This window comes from Nomascus leucogenys, chromosome 14, assembly GCF_006542625.1.
Source record: "Nomascus leucogenys isolate Asia chromosome 14, Asia_NLE_v1, whole genome shotgun sequence".
NCBI lineage: Eukaryota > Metazoa > Chordata > Mammalia > Primates > Hylobatidae > Nomascus > Nomascus leucogenys.
The window spans coordinates 55,964,358-55,985,588 of NC_044394.1; the positions used below are offsets into that span (position 1 = coordinate 55,964,358).

At 45.1% G+C, this 21,231-nt stretch overlaps 3 protein-coding genes across 11 annotated transcripts in view; 2 read left to right on the top strand and 1 right to left on the bottom strand.

Moving 5' to 3' along the window:
- The first annotated feature begins 708 nt into the window (after positions 1–708).
- LOC115838254 (atherin-like) lies at positions 709–3,920 on the top strand. The gene is made up of 2 exons (XM_030827099.1): positions 709–1,121; positions 3,241–3,920. Exons 1-2 carry the CDS (start codon positions 1,046–1,048, stop codon positions 3,918–3,920), a joined length of 756 nt encoding a protein of 251 aa, XP_030682959.1. The 5' UTR covers positions 709–1,045.
- On the top strand, positions 3,573–6,100 carry C14H17orf58 (chromosome 14 C17orf58 homolog). The gene is made up of 3 exons (XM_030827049.1): positions 3,573–3,810; positions 3,992–4,183; positions 5,121–6,100. Exons 2-3 carry the CDS (start codon positions 4,081–4,083, stop codon positions 5,306–5,308), a joined length of 291 nt encoding a protein of 96 aa, XP_030682909.1. The 5' UTR covers positions 3,573–3,810; positions 3,992–4,080; the 3' UTR covers positions 5,309–6,100.
- Positions 6,101–12,114: 6,014 nt separating this feature from the next.
- BPTF (bromodomain PHD finger transcription factor) overlaps positions 12,115–21,231 on the bottom strand; it is a 158,799-nt gene continuing 149,682 nt past the window's right edge. For all 9 annotated transcript variants that reach the window (XM_030827051.1, XM_030827056.1, XM_030827052.1 and 6 more), the window contains 2 exons: positions 20,276–20,462; positions 12,115–14,239 (listed from right to left, as the gene is read on the bottom strand). In XM_030827051.1, the coding sequence (XP_030682911.1) occupies positions 14,203–14,239; positions 20,276–20,462 (224 nt within the window). In that variant the 3' untranslated portion in view covers positions 12,115–14,202. The remainder of the gene's footprint in view (positions 14,240–20,275; positions 20,463–21,231) is intronic.

Consider the following 21,231-nt stretch of genomic DNA (forward strand, 5'->3'; position numbering starts at 1 on the left):
GGCTCAAGTGATCCTCCCACCTCAGCCTCCCAAGTGGCTGGGACCACAGACGTGAGCCACCATGCCTGGCTAATTTTTGTATTTTTTGTGGAGACAGGTTCTCTCCATGTTGCTCAGGCTGGTCTTGAACTCCTGAGCTCAAGAGATCTGTCTCGGGCTCCCAAAGTACTGGGATTACAGGCATGAACCACCCTGCCTGGCCTCAACAGGCAACCTTCTGATTAATAATTAGACCTCTGGGCCAGGCGTGGTGGCTCACGCTGTAGTCCAGCACTTTGGGAGGCCAAGGTGGGTGGATCACTTGAGGTCAGCAGTTTGACACCAGCCTGGCCAACACGTTGAAATCCCGTCTCTGCTAAAAATACAAAAATTAGCCTGGCATGGTGGCGTATGCCTGTAATCCCAGCTACTTCAGAGGCTGAGGCACGAGAATCGCTTTAGTGCGGGAGGCAGAGGTTACAATGAGCTGTGATATATAATGAAACAGTTTTACTAAACGTAGGAAGCAGTGACTTGGTTTCTCCAGAAATTGCCTAACACACACATTCCAGGATACATTCTCTGTCATCTGGAATCTCCCTTCCACAAACCCAAGCTGTCTTAAGCACTATTTTCCTATTTGTTGTTGACCTAATCTAGAAAAAAGCTCCCGTCACTCGTTCTCCCCCACCCAGTCCCTCAGTCCCGAAACACGCTTATTCCCTGCACTTGTCACCCCACCCTTTGCTGCCCCCACCCCAGTGCGCAAACGCACACAGGTTTAAAGTTTAGGCTGTGATGCTATCCTCGCCCGCAGATCACAGGACAGACATTCCCGGGGACAACTTTGCGAGGCCATGTGCTCGTCCCCCTTAGGAAGGAAGAGGGAGAAATCCCTGCGGCTCGGTTTTGTTGCAATGGTTTGCTCAGCGAGTGATTCCCGTTTCCCCAAAGGCTGCCCCTCATTAGCATGAACGGGGGTGGGGGTGTGGAGAAGGGGTTGGGGGAGAGAAAGCAAGCAAAAGCCCAGGCTAACTTTTAGAGCCTGGGAACCCTGTCTGCAAAAATGACAGCTAGAGCTTTCTGGCTCCTCTGTTTGATCGTCGGATCATCCCCCGAAGCACCGGTGGCGGAGAGAAAAAGTAAGATCGGTGTAGTGCGGGGCCCTGGGAGCGGAGCGGGGATCTGAGGGGGAGCTGGGAAGGAGGCTCAGTGAAACGCGGGACGAGGAGGGGGGTCAGAGCTCGCAAGAGAGGACACCCTGGGTCTGCGTTCGTCTTATAAAGGAGCAAAGTGTGTCCCCAAGGTTTCGTGTCTCTTGGCAGCCTTTTCGGAAAGAAGCCAATTCAGCTACTGAAATGATCCCGAGCAAGCCGGGCAGGCTGGGGAAAACTTTGCATGTTAAGTAGTTGCTCCATCACAGAGGAGGGAAAGTGTCAAAAGGGGTCGTGGCGCGCCTCTCGGGAGCCGTGCCTGGGCCGGGCTCGCAGGACGCCGCGGGGTCCGCCCCTCTAGGCTGGGTGAGCAGTGGCTGCGGGGGGCGCTGGAGAAGGCTGGGGGGAAGCCGGGCCGAAATCCGGCAGCCCCGGGCACTTTGCTCTCCCCGCAGCCCCAGCGCACAACCTTGGGACACCTGAGCCGGGGTTTAACTAACACGCACACACTCTTATACTTCATGCACGAAATGAAATTAAGTTACTCAGCCCGTGAAGAAATGAGGGGTTCTCTGGGGGATCGTATTTTTGTTTTGCTTTTATTTGGATGTTCTGTCGGCTTCGCTATCTCTGGGAAAAACAGTTTCCGTACCTCACAGGGCAATTTACTCTGGGTTATTTTTCCACATGGAAATTGAATGACTTCAGTGGCATTTAACCCAAATATCAGACAATCTTTCCCATGACAACAGATGGTGATATCAATGGGGAAGCAGTTGTGAGGTCAACAGTTGACAGTCAGGAATTGGATATCCACCAGAACTTTATTCAGCTGTGCATGGCACAACCGTTTAACAACATAATGAGTCAGAATCAACCTCTTTGCAAAAACATGAACTCTAACCAGCTATTATTGCTGGGTGAAAGCTGATTTTAAAGCAGATTATCGATTTGGCAAGACCAATCACTTTAAATGAAGTGTTGCCAGAGCTGCAAATGGGCAAATCCATCTCTTTAATGCAAGGGGAGAGAAAAATAAAGGCGAGTTCTTGCCTGTTTGGAGGGCACTGGGACCCAGGCAAGCAAGCAGATGAAATTGTGTAACTGGTATGGAAAGGCGCCCAGCTCCCAAGCTGGCTGAGGTTTACTCACCAACCTGTCTGCAGAACTAGGGAAAATCATTAATAATTTTAAAAATTTGTTTTCATGCCATACCATTTAGGAGTCTTTCCTCCACCAACTAATGGGGAAAAAAATGTAAGCGATGTGTGCTTTTATACTTAACCAGGGGCCTCTGCCTCCCAGCCAAGCTTTTAAAACCTTCCTTAGCTGTGGTTTACCAGTAAGTGGTGTCCAAGAAGCCAGATAAAAATCCACTTACAAATGCTCGATTCTGCAGAGACAGGGATGACAGTGTAAACACGGATGGGAAAACCAAATAGTTCTGTTGTCAGGGGCGCTTAAACAATTAGGAGAACCTGTAATATGAGACCTTTCCCCTGGGGTTTGCTTTTGGTACTTTCTCAACAAACTGTAAATAGCAAAGAGGCGGATGTTTATATATGTATTTTATATATATATATATACACACACACACACACACGCACACATACACACATATACGTATATATGAAAGGAAGGACAAAAAAGTTTGTTATCTAACCAGTGTTGTCAGACATATTTAGTCTTAGAGTAAATACGGGGTTGTAATTTTAAAAGCTATAATCTTAGAGGGCAAGACCCTCGTATCCTTCTTCCTTTGGGGCCTGGGAAGCGCGTGCCCCGCTTGGCCGCGACGCTGCGTCCGGGTTCTCCCTGCTTCACTTCCAGGCCTCCGGGCCTCCCTCCCATCTCTCCTCTTGCAGGTGCCTGCGAAGCCTCCTTTGTTCCCTATCTCCTCTCCCCCCATCCAGAGCCCTTCTTCTGCAGCGCCCCTGCCCCACTAGCGGCCTCCTTCCCTTCTGGCCTCCCTTCCCCTCTCGGCCTCCCGTCTCAGCCTCCCCTTCCCTCTTCTCCCTTCTCGGCTTCCCCGGCTTTCCCCGACGTCCTCTCCTCACTGCTTCTCCTCCCCCACCGCCTTCCCGCCTCTCCTCTTCTCTCCCCACAGCCTCGCCGCCGCACAGCAGAAAGCCGGACTCCCGCGGCTGCCCGAACACGGAGGAGACACCGGGGCCCCGCGCGCAGCCGCTCCTTGAGGCCCCGCAGCGGCCGCGCGCGGCCGAGGCCGCCCCCGCCTGGCCTGACCCGCGGCGCCGGAAGCCCCCGCCGCCGGCCGACAACCAGGCCAGCTTCCGGGAGGCCGCACGCGCGCCCGCTGGCCCACCGGGCCCGCGCCTGGCGCAAGCCGAGAACCGCGCGTCGCCGCGCCGCGGGCCCGCGTCGGAGGACGCCCCGCGACGCGCGCGCTCACGGGCCCTGCGCTTCCCCGCCGCCCGGCCGCCCGCGCGCGCCACCGAGGGCTCCGCCGGCCACGCCCACCCCAACCGGCCGCGCGCCGCCGCGCTGGCCCCGGGCCCCGCGCCCGCACCCGCGCCCGCGCCCGCGCCGCCACTGCGCTTCAGCCTCAGCTTCGGCCTCAGCCCGCCGCAGAGGGACGCGGAGCCCGGCGCTGAGCCCTGCGCGCGCGCCTGCCGGTCCTACCTGGACGAACGCGAGGCGTTCTGCGAGAGCGAATTCGGTGAGCCCGGCCGCCGCGCCGCCGCCCCGCGAGCCTGTCCGACCCCCGGAGAAGCCCGCCCGCGAGATCCCAGGGCGTCCGACCCGTGCGGGCCGTTTCGCGGTTGCTAAAAACCACCGCCCGGGGGACTGGGAGAGGAACTTGGGGTAATGCTCTTTTCCAAACTGTTTTTCGGAAGCAGCGGTGAACGGGATCGTGCACGATGTGGACGTGCTGGGCGCGGGCATCCGGCTGGTGACCCTGCTGGTGGATCGGGACGGGCTGTACAAGATGAACCGCCTGTACCTCACCCCCGACGGCTTCTTCTTCCGAGTCCACATGTTAGCCCTGGACTCCTCCAGCTGCAATAAGCCGTGTCCAGAGTTTAAACCTGGTATTGAAACTGACCTGAATGACGCTGCATATGTACCTTATACCATCGTTTGTAACGTGGGTGCCACAGCCCGGGCTGTAGGTCGCCCAGCCTTTTTTTGGGAGGGATGGGGGACAGTGACATGAATGGGATTTAGACGACAGGTATTATTTCGGCCACTCTATGATTTAAGCCCTGTCAGCCCCCACCCTCAAGGGTGAGAACAGCAGGGGTTGGCACAAAGCGGGCTGTCAATAAATAGATGTTGACAAATGGGGTGGACGACCAAACACCATTGCCAGAAGGGACTGTACAGAACTGAGTTTAGAAAAGCTGCTTTTTTGGGTGTGTATGTGGGGTTGGTAGGGGGGAATACCCACACCCACATCTTTCTAGACATGTGCTCTGGGAAATCCTGATAGATTGTGATAAGGACCTTTGTTCTGTAATGTGGTCCGGTTACATACTGCCTTTTTTTTTTTTTGGAGACTGAGTCTCGCCCTGTCGCCCAGGCTGGCCAGGCTGGAGTGCAGTGGTGCAATCTCGGCTCACTGCAACCTCCACCTCCCGGGTTCAAGCGATTATCCTGCCTCAGCCTCCCAAGTAGCTGGGATTACAGGCATGCGCCACCACGCCCTGCCAATTTTTGTATTTTTAGTAGAGACGGGGTTTCACCATGTTGGCTAGGCTGGTCTCAAACTCCTGACCTCAAGTGAGCTGCCCGCCTCGGCCTCCCAAAGTGCTGGGATTAAAGGCGTGAGCCACCACACCAGCCTGGTTGGTTATCTTCTAAAGGTCACTAGGCTGTTTCCACCAGATGCCTGTAGACTCAATATCAGTTTCAACTTGTGCAGCAAGATAATAGATTGCAGCTTAGGCATTTCTTAAAGGCCTTACGTTTTCTGTTTCATGGCATTTAAAAGACACTATGAATTAATGTTCTGGTTATTTTGTCCAGGCAGCAGGTATATTGTGATGGGCCACATCTACCATAAGAGACGGCAGCTCCCTACAGCTCTGCTCCAGGTCCTGAGAGGCCGCCTCCGTCCAGGGGATGGACTGCTAAGGAGCAGCAGCTATGTGAAAAGGTTTAACCGAAAAAGGGAAGGGCAAATTCAAGGTGCAATTCATACCCAATGCATTTGAAACAACCATCCTGGCATTTCTGGACCACAAGAGACATCGGCAACAAGACATGAGAGGTCTATCTTCATGTAATGGGTCCTCCTTTAGAAGAGAGCCCACAGCTACTCTCTGAATGACTTGCATAGTTGCAACTGTAATCTCGAAGGTGTCACTTTGTTATTTACAAGATGCTTCTTAAATGGGCTGCTCCTGAGCTTAGTGTCAAGGTGATTCAACTGTAGTGCCAGACAATGATTTACACAGCTCAGATAATTGACCTATCCAGTTAACAGATCACTGCTTCATAAGTTTTTAAATTATTTTAATTTAATATTCTTTAGTAGAAATAGTCCATACAAACATTTTCTTGAATTTAAATATACAACTTTTATATCATGTATCAAACCAGATTTTATATTCAAACTATCACATTTTAAATTTTGTACATAACAGTAAGCTCATTAGTCAAAAGACATTTATGTTTGAAATGTCATTTACATCAAACACAAGGGTCAAAGCCCAGGACAAGTATTAAAGTTTTACGCTTAAAGAGTACTAAAGGGCCAGTGTGCAGATGGATGGATTAAAAAAATAAAATAAAAAATAGTACTAAAGGCAAAAATGTTCCTGATGTACCAAAAAGCAAGATATAGTTTATTTTCATGCTTCCCTGCACCTAATAATGTATGATTTGTGCTGAACTGGCAGCTATCCCAATGTGAAATGTGTTCTGGATGTATCTGATGTCACTTTTCTATTAAGACCAAGTATAATGTTTGTTTGTAAAGCAATAAATCTTGCCTTGAAATCAGATCTTGGATGCACCTGTTTGTTTTTGTTTTAGCCTTACTGAGCCCTTAAGGTTTGAGAAAAAGTCTTTCTCAAATTCATTCCCCAAAGCTTGGAACCAATATTCACCAATGACAGCTCACAAGCAAGTGAATTTTAAACATTTTTCGGTTGGTTTTAAAAAGGTTTAATTGGCCGGGTGCAGTGGCTCATGCCGGTAATCCCAGCACTTTGGGAGGCTGAGACCGCCGGATCACCTGAGGTTGGGAGTTCGAGACCAGCCTGACCAACATGGAGAAACGCTGTATCACTAAAAATACAAAATTAGCTGGTGTGGTGGTGGGCACCTGTAATCCCAGTTATTTGGGAGGCTAAGACAGGAGAATCGCTTGAACCCGGGAGGTGGAGGTTGCGGTGAGCTGAGATCACACCACTGCACGCCAGCCTGGGCAACAAGAGGGAAACTCCATCTCAAAAAACAAACAACAACAACAACAACAACAAAAATGGTTTAATCACTAGCTAAATTAAATATTGATTTTATACTAGAGTCCACAAAAGAGAGTATTTTTTTGGAAGATCAGGCTGTACTTTAGTTTATATGAAGCATGGTGAACAGAGACAACCATTAACGCATAGATGAAGATGACTGCCTAAAGACAGAAAGGAATCTCACTGGAGACAGAACAGCCTATTTGGCCTCATGGTGATGCACTCAGGAAGCTCAGGATGTGTCCTGACACTGTCCATGGCACACAGTAGTAGCACTGTGCACCTAAAGGACATCCAGGATGGGATGCTAGGGAATCACAGGAGCCGAGAAGCAATAGCCTAACATTACAATATCTGATACTATTATTTGTTCCAATTATGGGGCATACAGGTAATAAAGGGTTGAGAGGTTCTGAGTGTTCTATGGTAAAGCACTACTCAGGGATTTTTCAAGTATTTTCCAAAAATGAGTTTTGTCCAAACTTATAAATTTTACTAGAATTGCTTTTTGGGAGTCAGCGGCATTATTACATGAACTATTGGTAATAGAGTATATAGCTAATGAAGACCTCCTGAGTTAGTTTTCTTTAAGATAAAAAACATTAACTCGGGCCTAACTCAGGCCAGTCAAATCAAAGTTGAATTTTTAAATGTCAAAAGGCTAGGCCAGGTGTGGTGGCTCACACCTGTAATCCCAGCACTTTGGGAGGCTGAGGTGGGTGGATCTCAAGGTCAGGAGTTCGAGACCAGCCTGGACGACATGGTGAAACCCCATCTCTACTAAAAATATAAAAATTAGCCGGGCATGGTGGCGGATACCTGTAATCCCAGCTACTCGGGAGGCTGAGGCAGGAGAATCGCTTGAATCCGGGAGGCAGAGGTAGCAGTGAGTCCAGATTGTGCCATTGCACTCCAGCCTGGGAAACAGAGCAAGACTCCATCTCAAAAACAAACAAACAAACGAACAAAAAAAGGCTAAGTGGTTATCTCGAATAATGTGGTGGAGACAACTACAAGATGACCAAATAGATAAATTATTGGTTGGATGGTCAGATGTTAAAACAAAGAGAAAAGTTATAAATAGTTCTGGAATATTTTTTTGAGACAGAGTCTTGCTCTGTCACCCAGGCTGAAGTGCAGTGGTGTGTGATCTCAGCTCACTGCAACCTTCACCTCCCAGGTTTAAGAGATTCTTCTGCCTCAGACTCCTTAGTAGCTGGGGATTACAGGTGCCCAGCACCATGCCTGGCTAACTTTTGTATTTTTAGTAGAGACAGCGTTTCACCATGGTGGCCAGGCTGGTCTTGAACTACTGACCTCAAGTGATCCAACTCCCTCAGCCTGCCTGTGTTGGAATTACAGGCGTGAACCACTGCGCTAGGCTAATTTTTAAATTTTAGTCTATATCCTGCTGAAATAACTCTAGTTTATAAGAGAAAAAAGATCCAGGTGTAGCGGCTCATGCCTGTAATCCCAGCACTTTGGGAGGCCGAGGCAGGATCACTTGAGGCCAGGAGCTTGAGTGCAGACTGGGCAACATAGCACGACCTCATTGCTACAAATAATAAAAAAATTAGCCAGGCGTGCTAGCGTGTGCCTTTGGTCCCAGCTACTTGGGAGGCTGAAGTAGGAGGATGGCTTGTGCCCAGGATGTCAAGGCTGCTGTGAGCTGTGCCACTGCAGTCCAGCCTGGGCAACAGAGCGAGACCCAGTTTCCAAAAAAAAAAAAAAAAAAGAAAGAAAAAGAAAAAAAAATAACTTTTACATAATCTTGAAGCTTAAGTTTAGGGTTTGACTTAGATTGGTTTGATAATAGTCAGTTTCTGGGTAATTCTGGAAAGAAAAAAAGTGTCAGAGCTGTGATACCTGTGATGGGATTACAGGCGCCCACCACCACGCCTGGTTAATTTTTGTATTTTTAGTAGAGATGGGGTTTCACCATGTTGGCCGGGCTGGTCTAGAACTCCTGATCTCAAGTGATTCACCTGCCTTGGCCTCCCAAAGTGATAGGATTACAGTTGTGAGCCACCATGCCTGGCCTTTTGTACTTTTAGTAGAGACGGGGTTTGGCCGTGTTGCCCAGGTTGGTCTTGAGCTTGTGGCCCCAAGTGAATCACTCACCTCGGCCTCCCAAAGCGCTGGGATTACAGGCATTAGCCACTGCGCCCTGCCAATTTTATGGAAAATTTTAAGGAGCAAATTCACTGTAGTTTCTTATAATCTTGTCCCATTGATAGATTTTTCTTAGCAAATGGGTTTGTGCCTATGTGCACACATTAATAGTCCCTAAATGGAATACTCACTTGCCTTCAATAGCAATTCAATAGCATCCCTCCTTCAAATGAAGCTATTACTTTACAATTCAAGGGAAAAAAAGTACTTTTTTTCTTTTTTTTTTTTTTTTTTTTGAGACGGAGTCTTGCTCTGTCGCCCAGGCTGGAGTGCAGTGACACGATCTCGGCTCACTGCAAGCTCTGCCTCCCGGGTTCACGCCATTCTCCTGCCTCAGCCTCCCGAGTAGCTGGGACTACAGGCGCCCGCCACCACGCCCGGCTAATTTTTTTTGTATTTTTACTAGAGACGGGGTTTCACCATGTTAGCCAGGACAGTCTCGATCTCCTGACCTCATGATCTGCCCACCACGGCCTCCTGAAGTGCTGGGAGTACAGGTGTGAGCCATCGCACCCAGCCAAGTACTTGTTTTTCTTTGGGTAGGAAAAGGTCTATAAAACACATACACTCTTTATTTATTTATTTGAGACTGAGTCTTGCTCTTGTCACCCAGGCTGGAGTGCAGTGGCATAATCTTGGCTCACTGCAACCTCCACCTCCTGGGTTTAGCGATTCTCCTGCCTCAGTCTCCCGAGTAGCTGGGATTACAGGCGCCCGCCACCACGCCTGGCTACTTTTCGTATTTTTAGTAGAGACAGGGTTTTGCCACATTGGCCAGGCTGCTCTCGAACTCCTGACCTTGTGATCCACCTGCCTTGGCCTCCCAAAGTGCTGGGATTACAGGCGTGAGCCACCACGCCCGACCCATAGCTTTTTACACCTTGTAAAGTATCATTTGGCACTGTTAGTATTTCTCTTGAATTTTTTTTTTTTTTTTTTAGACAGCTCTATCGGCCAGGCTGGAGTGCAGTGGCACCATCTTGGCTCACTGCAACCTCCGCCTCCTGGGCTCAAGCAATTTTCCTGTCTCAGCCTCCTGAGTAGCTGGGATTACAGGCGTGTGCCACCACAGCCTGCTAATTTTTGTATTTTTAGTGGAGACGGGGTTTTCACCATGTTGACCAGGCTGGTCTCGGACTCCTGACCTCAGCTGATCCGCCCACCTTGGCCTCCCAAAGTGCTGGGATTACAGGCATGAGCCACCGCACCCGGCCGAAATCATTTTTAAGGTTGACCATGAACATATATAAACAAACTCCTAAAAACTGACCCGCCACCTGCAATGCATCACCTCAATTTCAGGAAATATTTGAGCAAGCAATAAATAAATTAGATAAAGCAGGACATTAACATTTTTAAAATATAGCTAATTTCTTTAGTTGAAAATAATAGCTAATTTCTTTAGTTGAATTTGGTTCAAATTGGATCAAGCGGTATGATCATCTGAGAAAATCTTTTAGTATCTCGCTCCAAGTATCTAGAAGTACCTCAGAATGTTTCAAATTATTAAAAATACTTCTCAGCTGGCTCTTCCCCCCACCTCCTTTTTTTTTTTTTTTTTTTTTTTTTTTGAGACCGAGTCTCGCTCTGTCACCCAGGCTGGAGTGCAGTGGCGCGATCTCGGCTCACTGCAAGCTCCGCCTCCCGGGTTCACGCCATTCTCCTGCCTCAGCCTCTCCGAGTAGCTGGGACTACAGGCGCCCGCCACCATGCCAGGCTAATTTTTTGTATTTTTAGTAGAGACGGGGTTTCACCGTGGTCTCGATCTTCTGACCTCGTGATCCGCCCGCCTCGGCCTCCCAAAGTGCTGGGATTACAAGCGTGAGCCACCGCGCCCGGCCCTCAATTCTTTACTTTATCCTCCTTTATTACTTTATCCGTGAAATATCACCATTCTCACATTAAGGACAAGAAATCTGAGACCTATGGTAATAGCTTCGATCGTGAAGAGTGAAAGCTGTAATAACCATGTAGCTTTGTCTAACTAAGTGTGCAGAGATCTGAAAGGCCACCAGGTTAGCTCTTTAACATAAAGCAGCAGAGAGTTTGCCTAAAGGAATTAACAGAAATAGGGAAATAACTTTTATTTGCAGATCCTAGGAAGGTAGATTACAAACAACAGCAAATCTTAGTGTCTCTAAATAACACTCTAGGCCATTTGAAATATAAAAAGGTAATTATTTTACTTCAGAAAATATCTCCAAAAGCTCAGTCTTTTTGAGACGGAGTCTCGCTGTGTCGCTCAGGCTGGAGTGCAGTGGCACAATCTTGGCTCACTGCAACCTCTGCCTCCCGGGTTCAAGCCATCCTCCCACCTCAGCCTCCCGAGTACTACCGGCGTGTGCCTCTTGTCCAGCTAAATTGTTGTATTTTTAGTACAGACAGGGTTTCACCATGTTGGCCAGGCAGGTCTCTCCAACTCCTGACCTCAAGTGACCCACTTGCTTCAGTCTCCCGAAGTGCTGGGATTATAGGCGTGAGCCGCCATGCCCAGCCACAATTTTATTTAAACCTCCTGCAGAATTTGGATAGGAGAAAAGCTTTACCAATAGGAAAATATTTTTCATGAAATGGTTTCAAGGATTGTGAACTTGGCAGGTAAAGTATAACAGGTATTGAAAATACTTTTAGCCAAGGAAATCTATTGATGCAAATTAAATGTATTTATAAGCCCAAGGCCTGGGGTAGAAACATCCTAAGAGTATCACAAATGTACAGTTTACTGCCTGAATTATTGGAAGCAAAATAGCTGTATTATGTAGATCTTTCTGAATAGCAGAAGCTTGTCAAAGATTTCTGCTTGTCACAGAAAAGCAGCTTTTGGAATTCATCATGTTCTGTAAGAATGCATGGTTTTCAGGCCGGGCATGGTGGCTCATGTCTATAATCCCAGCATTTTGGGAGGCCGAGGCAGGCGGATCACCTGGGGTTGGGAGTTCGAGACCAGCCTGACCAACATGGAGAAACCCCGTCTCTACTAAAAATACAAAATTAGCCGGGTGCGGTGGCGCATGCCTGTAATCCCTGCTACTTGGGAGGCTGAGGCAGGAGAATTGCTTGAACCCAGGAGGCAGAGGTTGTGGTGAGCCAAGATGGCATCACTGCACTCCAGCCTGGGCAACAAGAGTGAAACTCCATCTCAAAAAAAAAAAAAAAGAAGTATGTTTTTCAAAAATTACTTTTGAAGGACTAAAGCTCTGTAGTTGGTGAAACTATAAAACACTTTATACCATTAAATACACATATGAAATTAACATCTTCCTGGTTTCAGATTTCCATAAAATTTATCCTTTTTGTAAAATTTGGCAAGGCTAACAGCTACAGAAAACATATTAACCAACCAACCATTGCTTCATTAGAAACTGCAACAAATCCAATGTCAGAAACATTACTTTATTTTTCTAGGATGAAATGTCCTATTACGTACAAAAGAATTGCTGTTTAGAATTTGCCACAATTTGTTAAAAACATAGCAATCTATTGCCTACAGGTAGGAAAGTTCTTGCTGCAACAAATTTTAAATGATTAAGCCCATATATATTTATATATATATGAATAAATAGTACAGAAATACTGTGACGTGATGAGATGCAGAATAATTTTATAATTCATTAAAATGTAGAATTCTTGCATCAGCACAGTGCATACAATATTTAACATTTTTTAAAACAGTAAAAGGACAAAATAATCCATATTTAACTACTTCCATCTTAATACTTTAAGCAAAAATGTTTTCATGTTTTCGTATTGAGCGATTAGTCTCTTTAGTTTGTAAGCATAGGTTTAAGTGACATCTTTATGTACAAAAAGGAATGGGCTTCATTAGATAAAATTAACCCAGAATAACCTGTACACCTGAGCCTGTAATAAGAAAGAATCGGGAACTGTAGCAACATCTTTCTTTTAAGAAACTGAGGTCTGGGAAAGGTTTTGCATAGCAGGGAAACATTAAAAGGAAAGAAACTTTTAAAAACAATAATTAGATAAATTCCAGAAGTTGGTAGGACAAAGCTAATATGAGTTAGTGCAAAATCTAGTAAAATTTTTGCAAAGCTGCATAATCCAACTATGGCAGATTTTATAGAAGCTGTTAGCACAATGCAGTGATACAACGTGTAAGAACATTGAAAGGAAAAACATGCAAAATACATCTTCCTCTGTGGTTTCCATTTTCTCGCTACTGTTTACACTACTTTTCCTTACCTGGAAGAAACAAACAAACCAAAAAACAGAAAACAAACCCAATCAACAAATAACACAGAGGATGAGGTCATCTAAAAAATGCCCTTCATAAAATATAAGTAGCTGTCTGTAATTGGTAATTTGCCTGGTATCACAGAATGTACAGATGAAGGCAATGTGTATCTTGTCACATTACCTTTTTCGTTAGTATGATCAACTGATGCAACAGGATTAGCACCCCTGAAGATTTTTCTCTGACGTGATGACAATGGACTGGGAATGATAAAACGAGAGGCCACTGCTGTCCTGGAGAAATCCAGGCACAATTAGATTCTTCTGCCTTTCATGACCTTGCAGCCCTCCCTCCCCACAAAGGCTTACAGATAATCATTAGCGCACATTCAAAGACACCTCTGTCTGTGGGAGAAAAATTATCTCCATTTATTTTGTTTCATATACATCCATAGTTGAATTTTAATACAAAAGAAAAAAATTAGAATCTGACAAATGTTTACAAACAAGATACCTTCAAATAGATTTTACTCATTTTAGCCTGGTGCGGAGTAATTGACAAATTGTACTGTTATATTCAAGGCAACAGAGTCTGTAGTCCAGGACCACTTAGCCCAACCTTTATGCTTAACTTTAATCTACCATGATCAATAAACTCATTGTTGATTCCCAGTTGTGTGTGTGTGCACATGTGTACATAGCAGCTCCTTTCATAGAAAGAAAAGACATCTAGAGGTCGTCTTGTACTTTTACCTACAGGAATCATGATAAGATACAGATGATTATATGTAACTGGGGCTGGATTTTATAAGAAAAAATAATCAGCTGACAAATGAGGGCAGCAATAAAAAAGCGTCTTTTTTGCAACAATAAATAAATACAGTCAAAAGTTTTCTGTGAGACTCTAAACCAGCTTCTTCACTGAAGAGCAGACGTGGCATTTCCATGGAGTTACACTTGACCCCATAGTATCTTTTTTTCTTGCTTTCTTTTTCTTTTTTTTTTCAATAAACAAAGTTTTCTCGCTTCTGCCACAATAGTAAAACCATTTGATCTTGACAAGATAATGGTGTCGTTGACTTTGCTTTTTTCTTGTCCGTTGGACAAAATTGGCCAAGAATATAATTGGACTGTTATGACCAATAAAAACGAAGTTTAGGTCAAGTCTTGTCAGGATAGCCTGACTAAAAACATCTGGCTCCTTAATTTAAAATAGTTCAGACAACCAGATTCTTGCTGTGTTTTATGTTAGGTTAACACGCTGAACTTTAAGAAGCTGTAGACTGCAGTTTGTTGTTATGAGACCTACAGAATATAGAAAAAAGGGAACAATTAAGAACCCTTCATTTTTGAAAACAATGATGCTTTATGCGGATGCCAAGGTCAGTCAGTCTGGGAGAGGCAGCCATGTTCTTTCATTCACCCTTGGCAAGCGAATAGAAAAGAACAATTAAGAAATTTTTAACCTATAATATTAAAACTTTTCACTGTACACTAAACATAACAGCTCACTGGAAAAAGCCAATATTTAAAAATATATATATATATAATTTGTCTAATAAAGATTACAACATTTTCAAACAACTGGACAAATAGAGGCATTCACAGAAGCATTACCATTGTGGTGAAAGGTGTGTGTGTGTGTGTGTGTGTGTGTGTGTGTTTATTTACATTGATGAGGGGAATATAAAGGGAATAATTATGCTAAAACAAAAGAAAAAGCAATCTTAAAATCACATTTTTCTATTAAAGTCCAGAAAGTCTCCCTTCTAGTTTCACAGTTTTATTCACAACTTTCATTAGTAAAGCAAATTACTGTACAGTTACCAGGACTAAGTCAAAGGACTTCATATCGCAATAGCAGATAAATACAGTATTCCAAGAGTTTACAATTTTTAAATACACTGTTCAACATGGCTGCTAGAATAAATTTTTTACCACGATACATCTTTAACATTAAAAAATTGTATTAACTAATCTGACTTTTTGGGGGGCAATTTTGAATTAGGTAATCACGAGGTACAATAAAACAAAGAGTGACCCCAACATCCAGTTCTGATTCCAGTTAAAAATTCAGACTAAAGATATCACAATCTGTAAGAAAAGAAAGAATATGGATGGTATAAATGATGAATTATAACAAAGTGCAGTAATGAAAACAATGTGCAAACAATGATGTAGATCATAAATTAAAATGGGAAAATATGGCAAAAGAAATTCTGGAAATCCATAAATAAATCAAGTTTCAATAACTGGCTAGTTATGTTTCATTCTGCCTTAAATCTGGAAAGCAACAGAAATTCCCTAAAAAGGCAATAGCAGGTTGCCCTTATACAATTCTTTACATTGTAATTTTGTTTTGTTTTTAGACAAGGTCTCACTCTGCAGCCCAGTCTGGAGTGCAGTGGCACAATCACAGCTCACTGCAGCCTCAACCTCCAGGGCTCAGGTGATCCTCCTACCTCAGCCTTCTGGGTAGCTGGGACTACAGGCACATGCCACCATGCCCAGCTAATTTTTTGTATTTTCTGTAAAGATGCGGTTTCCCCATGTTGCCCAGGCTGGTCTCAAACTCCTGGGCTCAAGCGAACTGCCTGCTTTGGCTTCTCAAAGTGTTGGTATCACAGGCGTGCACCACTGCATACAGCCTAATTTGTTTATTTAAGCAGAATTGAGCAAACTTCTCAATTCAGCTCCCATGTGCTTTAATGAAAATTATGTCAACTTGAGTATATTAAAAAGCTACATAAAATCACCACGTGGCAAGAAGACATCCTAAGTGGCCCCTTCACTGTGCAGGCCCAGCCTAGGCCTCCATCTCTCCTTTACCAAATTCCCTTTGTCTTGCCTACAGGCCCCAGGACCTCCAGGCAATTTCCTCTCCTTCGTCAGCAGTTGCCAGCAGTCATCCTCTGGGCTCTGCCGGCAAGCTGGCAGCAGGGTAGGATTCACACCCCTTGGCTTCTACCTCACAGTTACCACCAAAGGCCTTTCCAATTTAAAAAAGCAATTTTAGAAACGGAACCAGAGGAATAACCACGATGTACAAATCAAAAAGAACAGACGAGCTTATAATGAGAAGTTGTGCTCCTCTGTCCTACCTTAACTCCATCTGAAATCCAGGCTCCCTATGATCAATCCCTTTGACTTTTCAGTTCTCTGGGTAGATTTCTTTTTCTTTTTGAGATGGAGTCTCAATGTTGCCCAGGCTGGAGTGCAGTGGCGGGATCTCAGCTCACTGCAACCTCCTCCTCCCGGGTTCAAATGATTCTCCTGCCTCAGCCTCCCCAGTAGCTGGGATTACAGGTGCCTGCCCCCAGGCCCAGCTAATTTTTCTATTTTTACTAGAGACGAGGTTTTACCATGTTGGCCAGGCTGGTCTTGAACCCCTGACCTCAAGTGATTCACCCACCTCAGCCTCCCAAAGTGTTAAGATTACAGGCATAAGCCACCACACCCAGCCTGGGTAGGTTTTTTTGTTTGTTTGTTCATTTTTTTTTGAGATGGAGTCTCACTCTTGTTGCCCAGGCTGGAGTGTAGTGGTGTGATCTGCAACCTCCACCTCCCAGTTTCAAGTGATTCTCCTGTCTCAGCCTCCCGAGTAGCTGAGACTTACAAGCGTGCACCACCACACCTAGCTAATTTTTTTATTTTAGCGTAGACAGGGTTTCACCATGTTGGCCAGGCTGGTCTTGAACTCCTGACCTTTGGTGATCCGCCTGCCTCGGCCTTCCAAAGTGCTGGGATTACAGGCATGAGCTACCACGCCCGGCCAGGGTAATTTGTTATACTGCTATTTCTTGTATTATCAACTTTTGTTTAAGCCCTGCTATGGCAAGGAGAACCAAGCTCACTTAACCATTTTCTCACCTCCCTTTTTGAGTCCAAGTTTTATTTCTCTACAATTTAAAAATTATATCATTCTATGCTTTGTCTATAGGGTGATTCTAAAAGTTGAAAATCAATGTCATTATTTTTATTATCTTTGAGACGGAGTTTTGCTCTTGTGGCCCAGGCTGGAGTGCAATGGCACTGCAACCTCCATCTCCCAGGTTCAAGTGATTCTGTCTCAGCCTCCTGAGTAGCTGGGATTACAGGCATGTGCCACCACACCTGGCTAATTTTTGTATTTTTGGTAGAGATGGGGTTTTATCATGTTGGCCAGGCTGGTCTCGACTCCTGACCTCCGATGATCCATGCGCCTTGGCCTTCCAAAGTGTTGGGATTACAGGTGTGAGCCACTGTGCCCGGCCCAGTGTCATTTATGTTACTACGGAAATGTAAATATTTTTCTCTGTAGCTCCTAGTCCTTTGCTAATAGGGCTTTTTTTTTTTATTTTTATTTTTTGAGACAGGGTTTTGTTGTGTCGTCCAGGCTGGAGTGCAGTGGCATAAAGATGGCTCACTGCAGCGTCTACCTCATGGGCTCAATCCTCCCACCTCAGCCTCTGTAGCTGGGACCACAGGTGCGCATCACCATGCCTGGCTAATTTTTGTGTTTTGTAAAGATGGGGTTTCGTCATGTTGCCCAGGCTGGTCTAGAATTCCTGGGCTCAAGCATCCTCCTGCCTCAGCCTCTCAATGTGTTAGGATTACAGGCATGAGCCACCGTGCCCAGCTAACAGGGCACACTTACACAACTTTCTGTTTTTAGTGGCGTTTCTAATTGCCTTTCATTTTTATCCCTGACATTCTTTGGCTTAATCATAGCCTTATGTTTTTCTGTCTTAAACAAATTATCTAATGTATGAGTCATTTTCTTGCTCTACTGAGCCTCTGGGGAGTGCTCCATTCTCCTGCTAGGATTTGGACTGCTGACATTTTACAGCCTGCTATTTTACAGCCTGCTGTATAAATGTCATCCTGGGTCAGAGTAATTCTCATTGCTTTCCTGAATCTCTTGCTTTCTGAACTCAAATAAACAAAAATTTCTGGCCGGGCACGGTGGCTCCCATCTGTAATCCCAGCACTTTGGGAGGCCGAGGCAGGCGGATCACGAGGTCTGCAGTTTGAGACCAGCTTGGCCCACATGGTGAAACCCGTCTCTACTAAAAATACAAAAATTAGCTGGGCATGGTGGTGGGTGCCTGTAATCCCAGCTACTTGGGAGGCTGAGGCAGAAGAATTGCTTGAACCCAGGAGGCAGAGGTTGCAGTGAGCCGAGATTGTGCCACTGAACTCCAGCCTGGGCAACAGAGTGAGACTCTGTCTCAAAAAAAAAAAAAAAAAAAAAAATTTCTGGCCCAGCACAGAGGTTCATGGCTGTAATCCCAGCACTTTGGAAGGCCAAGGCTGGTGGGAGGATCACCTGAGCTCAAGAGTTCAAGACTAGCTTGGGTCATAGCAAGAACCTGTCCCTAAATAAAAAGATACATCATGGCCGGGTGCGGTGGCTCATGCCTGTAATCCCAGCACTTTGGGAGGCCAAGGCAGGTGGATCACCTGAGGTCGGGAGTTTGAGACCAGCCTCGCCAACATGGAGAAACCAGGTCGGTCTCGATCTCCTGACCTCGTAATCAGCCCGCCTCGGCCTCCCAAAGTGCTGGGTTTACAGGCGTGAGCCACTGCGCCCGGCTTTTTTTTTTTTTTTTTTGAGACAGAGTCTTGCTTTGTCGCCCACGGGTTTCACCGTGTTAGCCAGGATGGTCTCGATCTCCTGACCTCGTGATCTGCCTGCCTCGGCCTCCCAAAGTGCTGGGATTACAGGAAGACACATTATTAAAAAGGAAAAAATTTGTTTCCTTATTTTTGATAGCACACATTTTTTTTTCTTCTGAGATGGAGTCTCACTCTGACACCGAGGCTGGAATGCAGTGGCACAATCTCAGCTCACTGCAGCCTGTGCCTTCCGGGTTCAAGCGATTCTCATGCCTCAGCCTCCTGTGTAGCTCAAACTACAGGCATGTACCATTATGCCCGCCTACTTTTTGTATTCTAAGCAGAGATGGGGTTTCGCCATGTTGGTCAGGATGGTCTTGAACTGCTGACCTCAAGTGATCCACCCACCTTGGCCTCCCAAAGTGCTGGGATTACAGGCGTGAGCCACCGTGCCTGGCCAAGAGCACACACTTTTAAAAAATGCCTGCCAAGAAGGGATGCCCTGAGTCCTCACATGACTGAAAATGTATTTATTCTGCCTCTAAACTTGACTGTTTGGCTGCACAGACTTCCAGGCTGACAATCATTTTTTCTTAAACTTTTAGATTTATCCATAATCTTCTAGCACTAAATGTCATAGCAGAAAAATCTGACACCAATCTAATTATTGTTTTATAGACTGTAAGTTTTATCTAAGAGTTTCTTTTATTCTTAGCATTTGGAAATTTTATAGTGATGTATGTACAGGTGAGTCTTTTTCCATTTGTCTACCTGGTTTATGATGTTTATCAACTGTCCCCCTTGCTCCACCCACCCCTCATAGAGTGCAGGGGCCTTAATTTATTCACTGCTAAATTCCCGGTATCAGGCACACATTAGGTTCTCAAAAGTCATCTGCTGAGTGAAGGAATTTATTCTGCTAGAATTTAAAGTCCTGTGACTATCAGCAGTTCAGGAAATTTTTCTTTTATTCTTGTCTTTTTTTTTTTTTTTTTTTTGAGACAGGGTCTCACTCTGTCACTCAGGCTGGAGAGCAGTGGTGTAATCACAGCTCACGGCAGCCTTGAACTCCTGGGCACAAGTGATCTTCCTGTCACAGCCTCCTGAGTAGCTAGGACTACAGGTGCATGCCACTATGCCCAGGTAATTTTTGAAATTTTTGTAGAGACACGGTCTCATTATGTTGACAAGTCTGGGATTTCCACCCCCCCACTCCCCCACACACCCCCCCCACCCCACCACCCCGTGAGAGTCTCATTGTCACCCAGGCTGGAATGCAGTGGTGTGATCTTGGCTCACCACAACCTCCGCCTCCCGAGTTCAAGTGATTCTCGTGCCTCAGCCACCCAAGTAGCTGAGATTACATGTGTGCGTCACCACACCTGGCTAATTTTTGTATTTTTGGTAGAGACGGGGTTTCCCCATGTTGGCCAGGCTGGTCTCGAACTCCTGACCTCAGGTGATCCACCTGCCTTGGCCTTCCAAAGTGTTGGGATCACAGGCGTGAGCCACTGTGCCCGGCCACTTTTTGAATTTTAAAAAAAGACTAAGTAGATCAACAACAAACCCAGCAATTTGTCCACTTCTTGGCAGCAGATCATAACCCTGGAGTATTGATTTTTTTTTTTTTAAGATATTTAAGGTTAAATTTACCATAAAGTGCACTGGTTGAATCGTTAGACAGAATAGTATAAAGAGTATGAAGAGCTGAATTAATTCAGAACACTGAACCCATTTGCTCACCTGCTAGCTTTGAAGCCTTTCAATTTCTGTACAAAGAATGATTCAAGAACTTCTGCACACTGGTAAAACGGGGAGTCACTTGGATTGTAGTAACGACAGTTATCAAAAATTTTGGTCATATCAGCCACAAATTCCGTCAGCTTTTCATAATATCGTCTTTGTACTCTTTCTTCCATGGTGGCAAGGTCTTAAAAACACAAAATGTAAAAACATTTTCAGACCTTTAAGGTTCTTCCAATGTGAATATTCTCCAAAGTCCTAACAAGTATGTATGTTTACTGTGCAAGCAGTCCTGGAACCAGGCTGGTTCACTCTGGAGGTTATTTTGCAATTCATGAAGAACAAAAGAGTACTTTTCCAATTTTGTTTCTGATTGAGGTTCTAAAATATAAATCCTGGTTGCTGTTAAGAAGGTTCTTTTACTTTCAGGTAACTGCATAGAAGAGTTCTTCATTCAAATGGTTTGAGATCAAGGAAACACACCAACATGATCTATGCATATCTAAGTATAATACATTTTCACACGCAAACAATTTAGTGTATGTACAAAGGTGGGAATCCAGAATTAAGAACAAAATCTCTGTACTAGTGGCTTTATGGTCCTTGTATTAGACTTTAATAACATCATTTTGCTTTCTTTATTCATTTTTATTGTTACCTTATATTTGTGACAAAGTGATACTGTCTTGCCATTCATGACTGCAATGGTAAGTGTCCACTTAAATGTAAGGGAAAAATATCAGCTGATACAAATATTAGTATGTAATAGTACAGGCAATATGTAGAAAGGAGAAAATCATTATGGTGATAGATGGGTGTGATATTGTGAAATATATATTTGGTCTTCGTCCCCATTTCCTAACACTTAGCTCCTAACACGGTTGGAATCTCCGCAGTGATAACAGTTTCTTTTATATGTTAATGACTAGTGGCTGGAATTCCCTAGATAGCTTCAG

Coding starts and splice junctions, on each gene's coding strand:
- LOC115838254 (XM_030827099.1), top strand. CDS start 1,046: ATGACAGCTAGAGCTTTCTGGCTCCTCTGTTTGATCGTCGGATCATCC. Junction 1,122..3,240: donor ACCGGTGGCGGAGAGAAAAA/GTAAGATCGGTG, acceptor CTCTCCCCACAG/CCTCGCCGCCGCACAGCAGA.
- C14H17orf58 (XM_030827049.1), top strand. CDS start 4,081: ATGAACCGCCTGTACCTCACCCCCGACGGCTTCTTCTTCCGAGTCCAC. Junction 4,184..5,120: donor GTGTCCAGAGTTTAAACCTG/GTATTGAAACTG, acceptor TATTTTGTCCAG/GCAGCAGGTATATTGTGATG.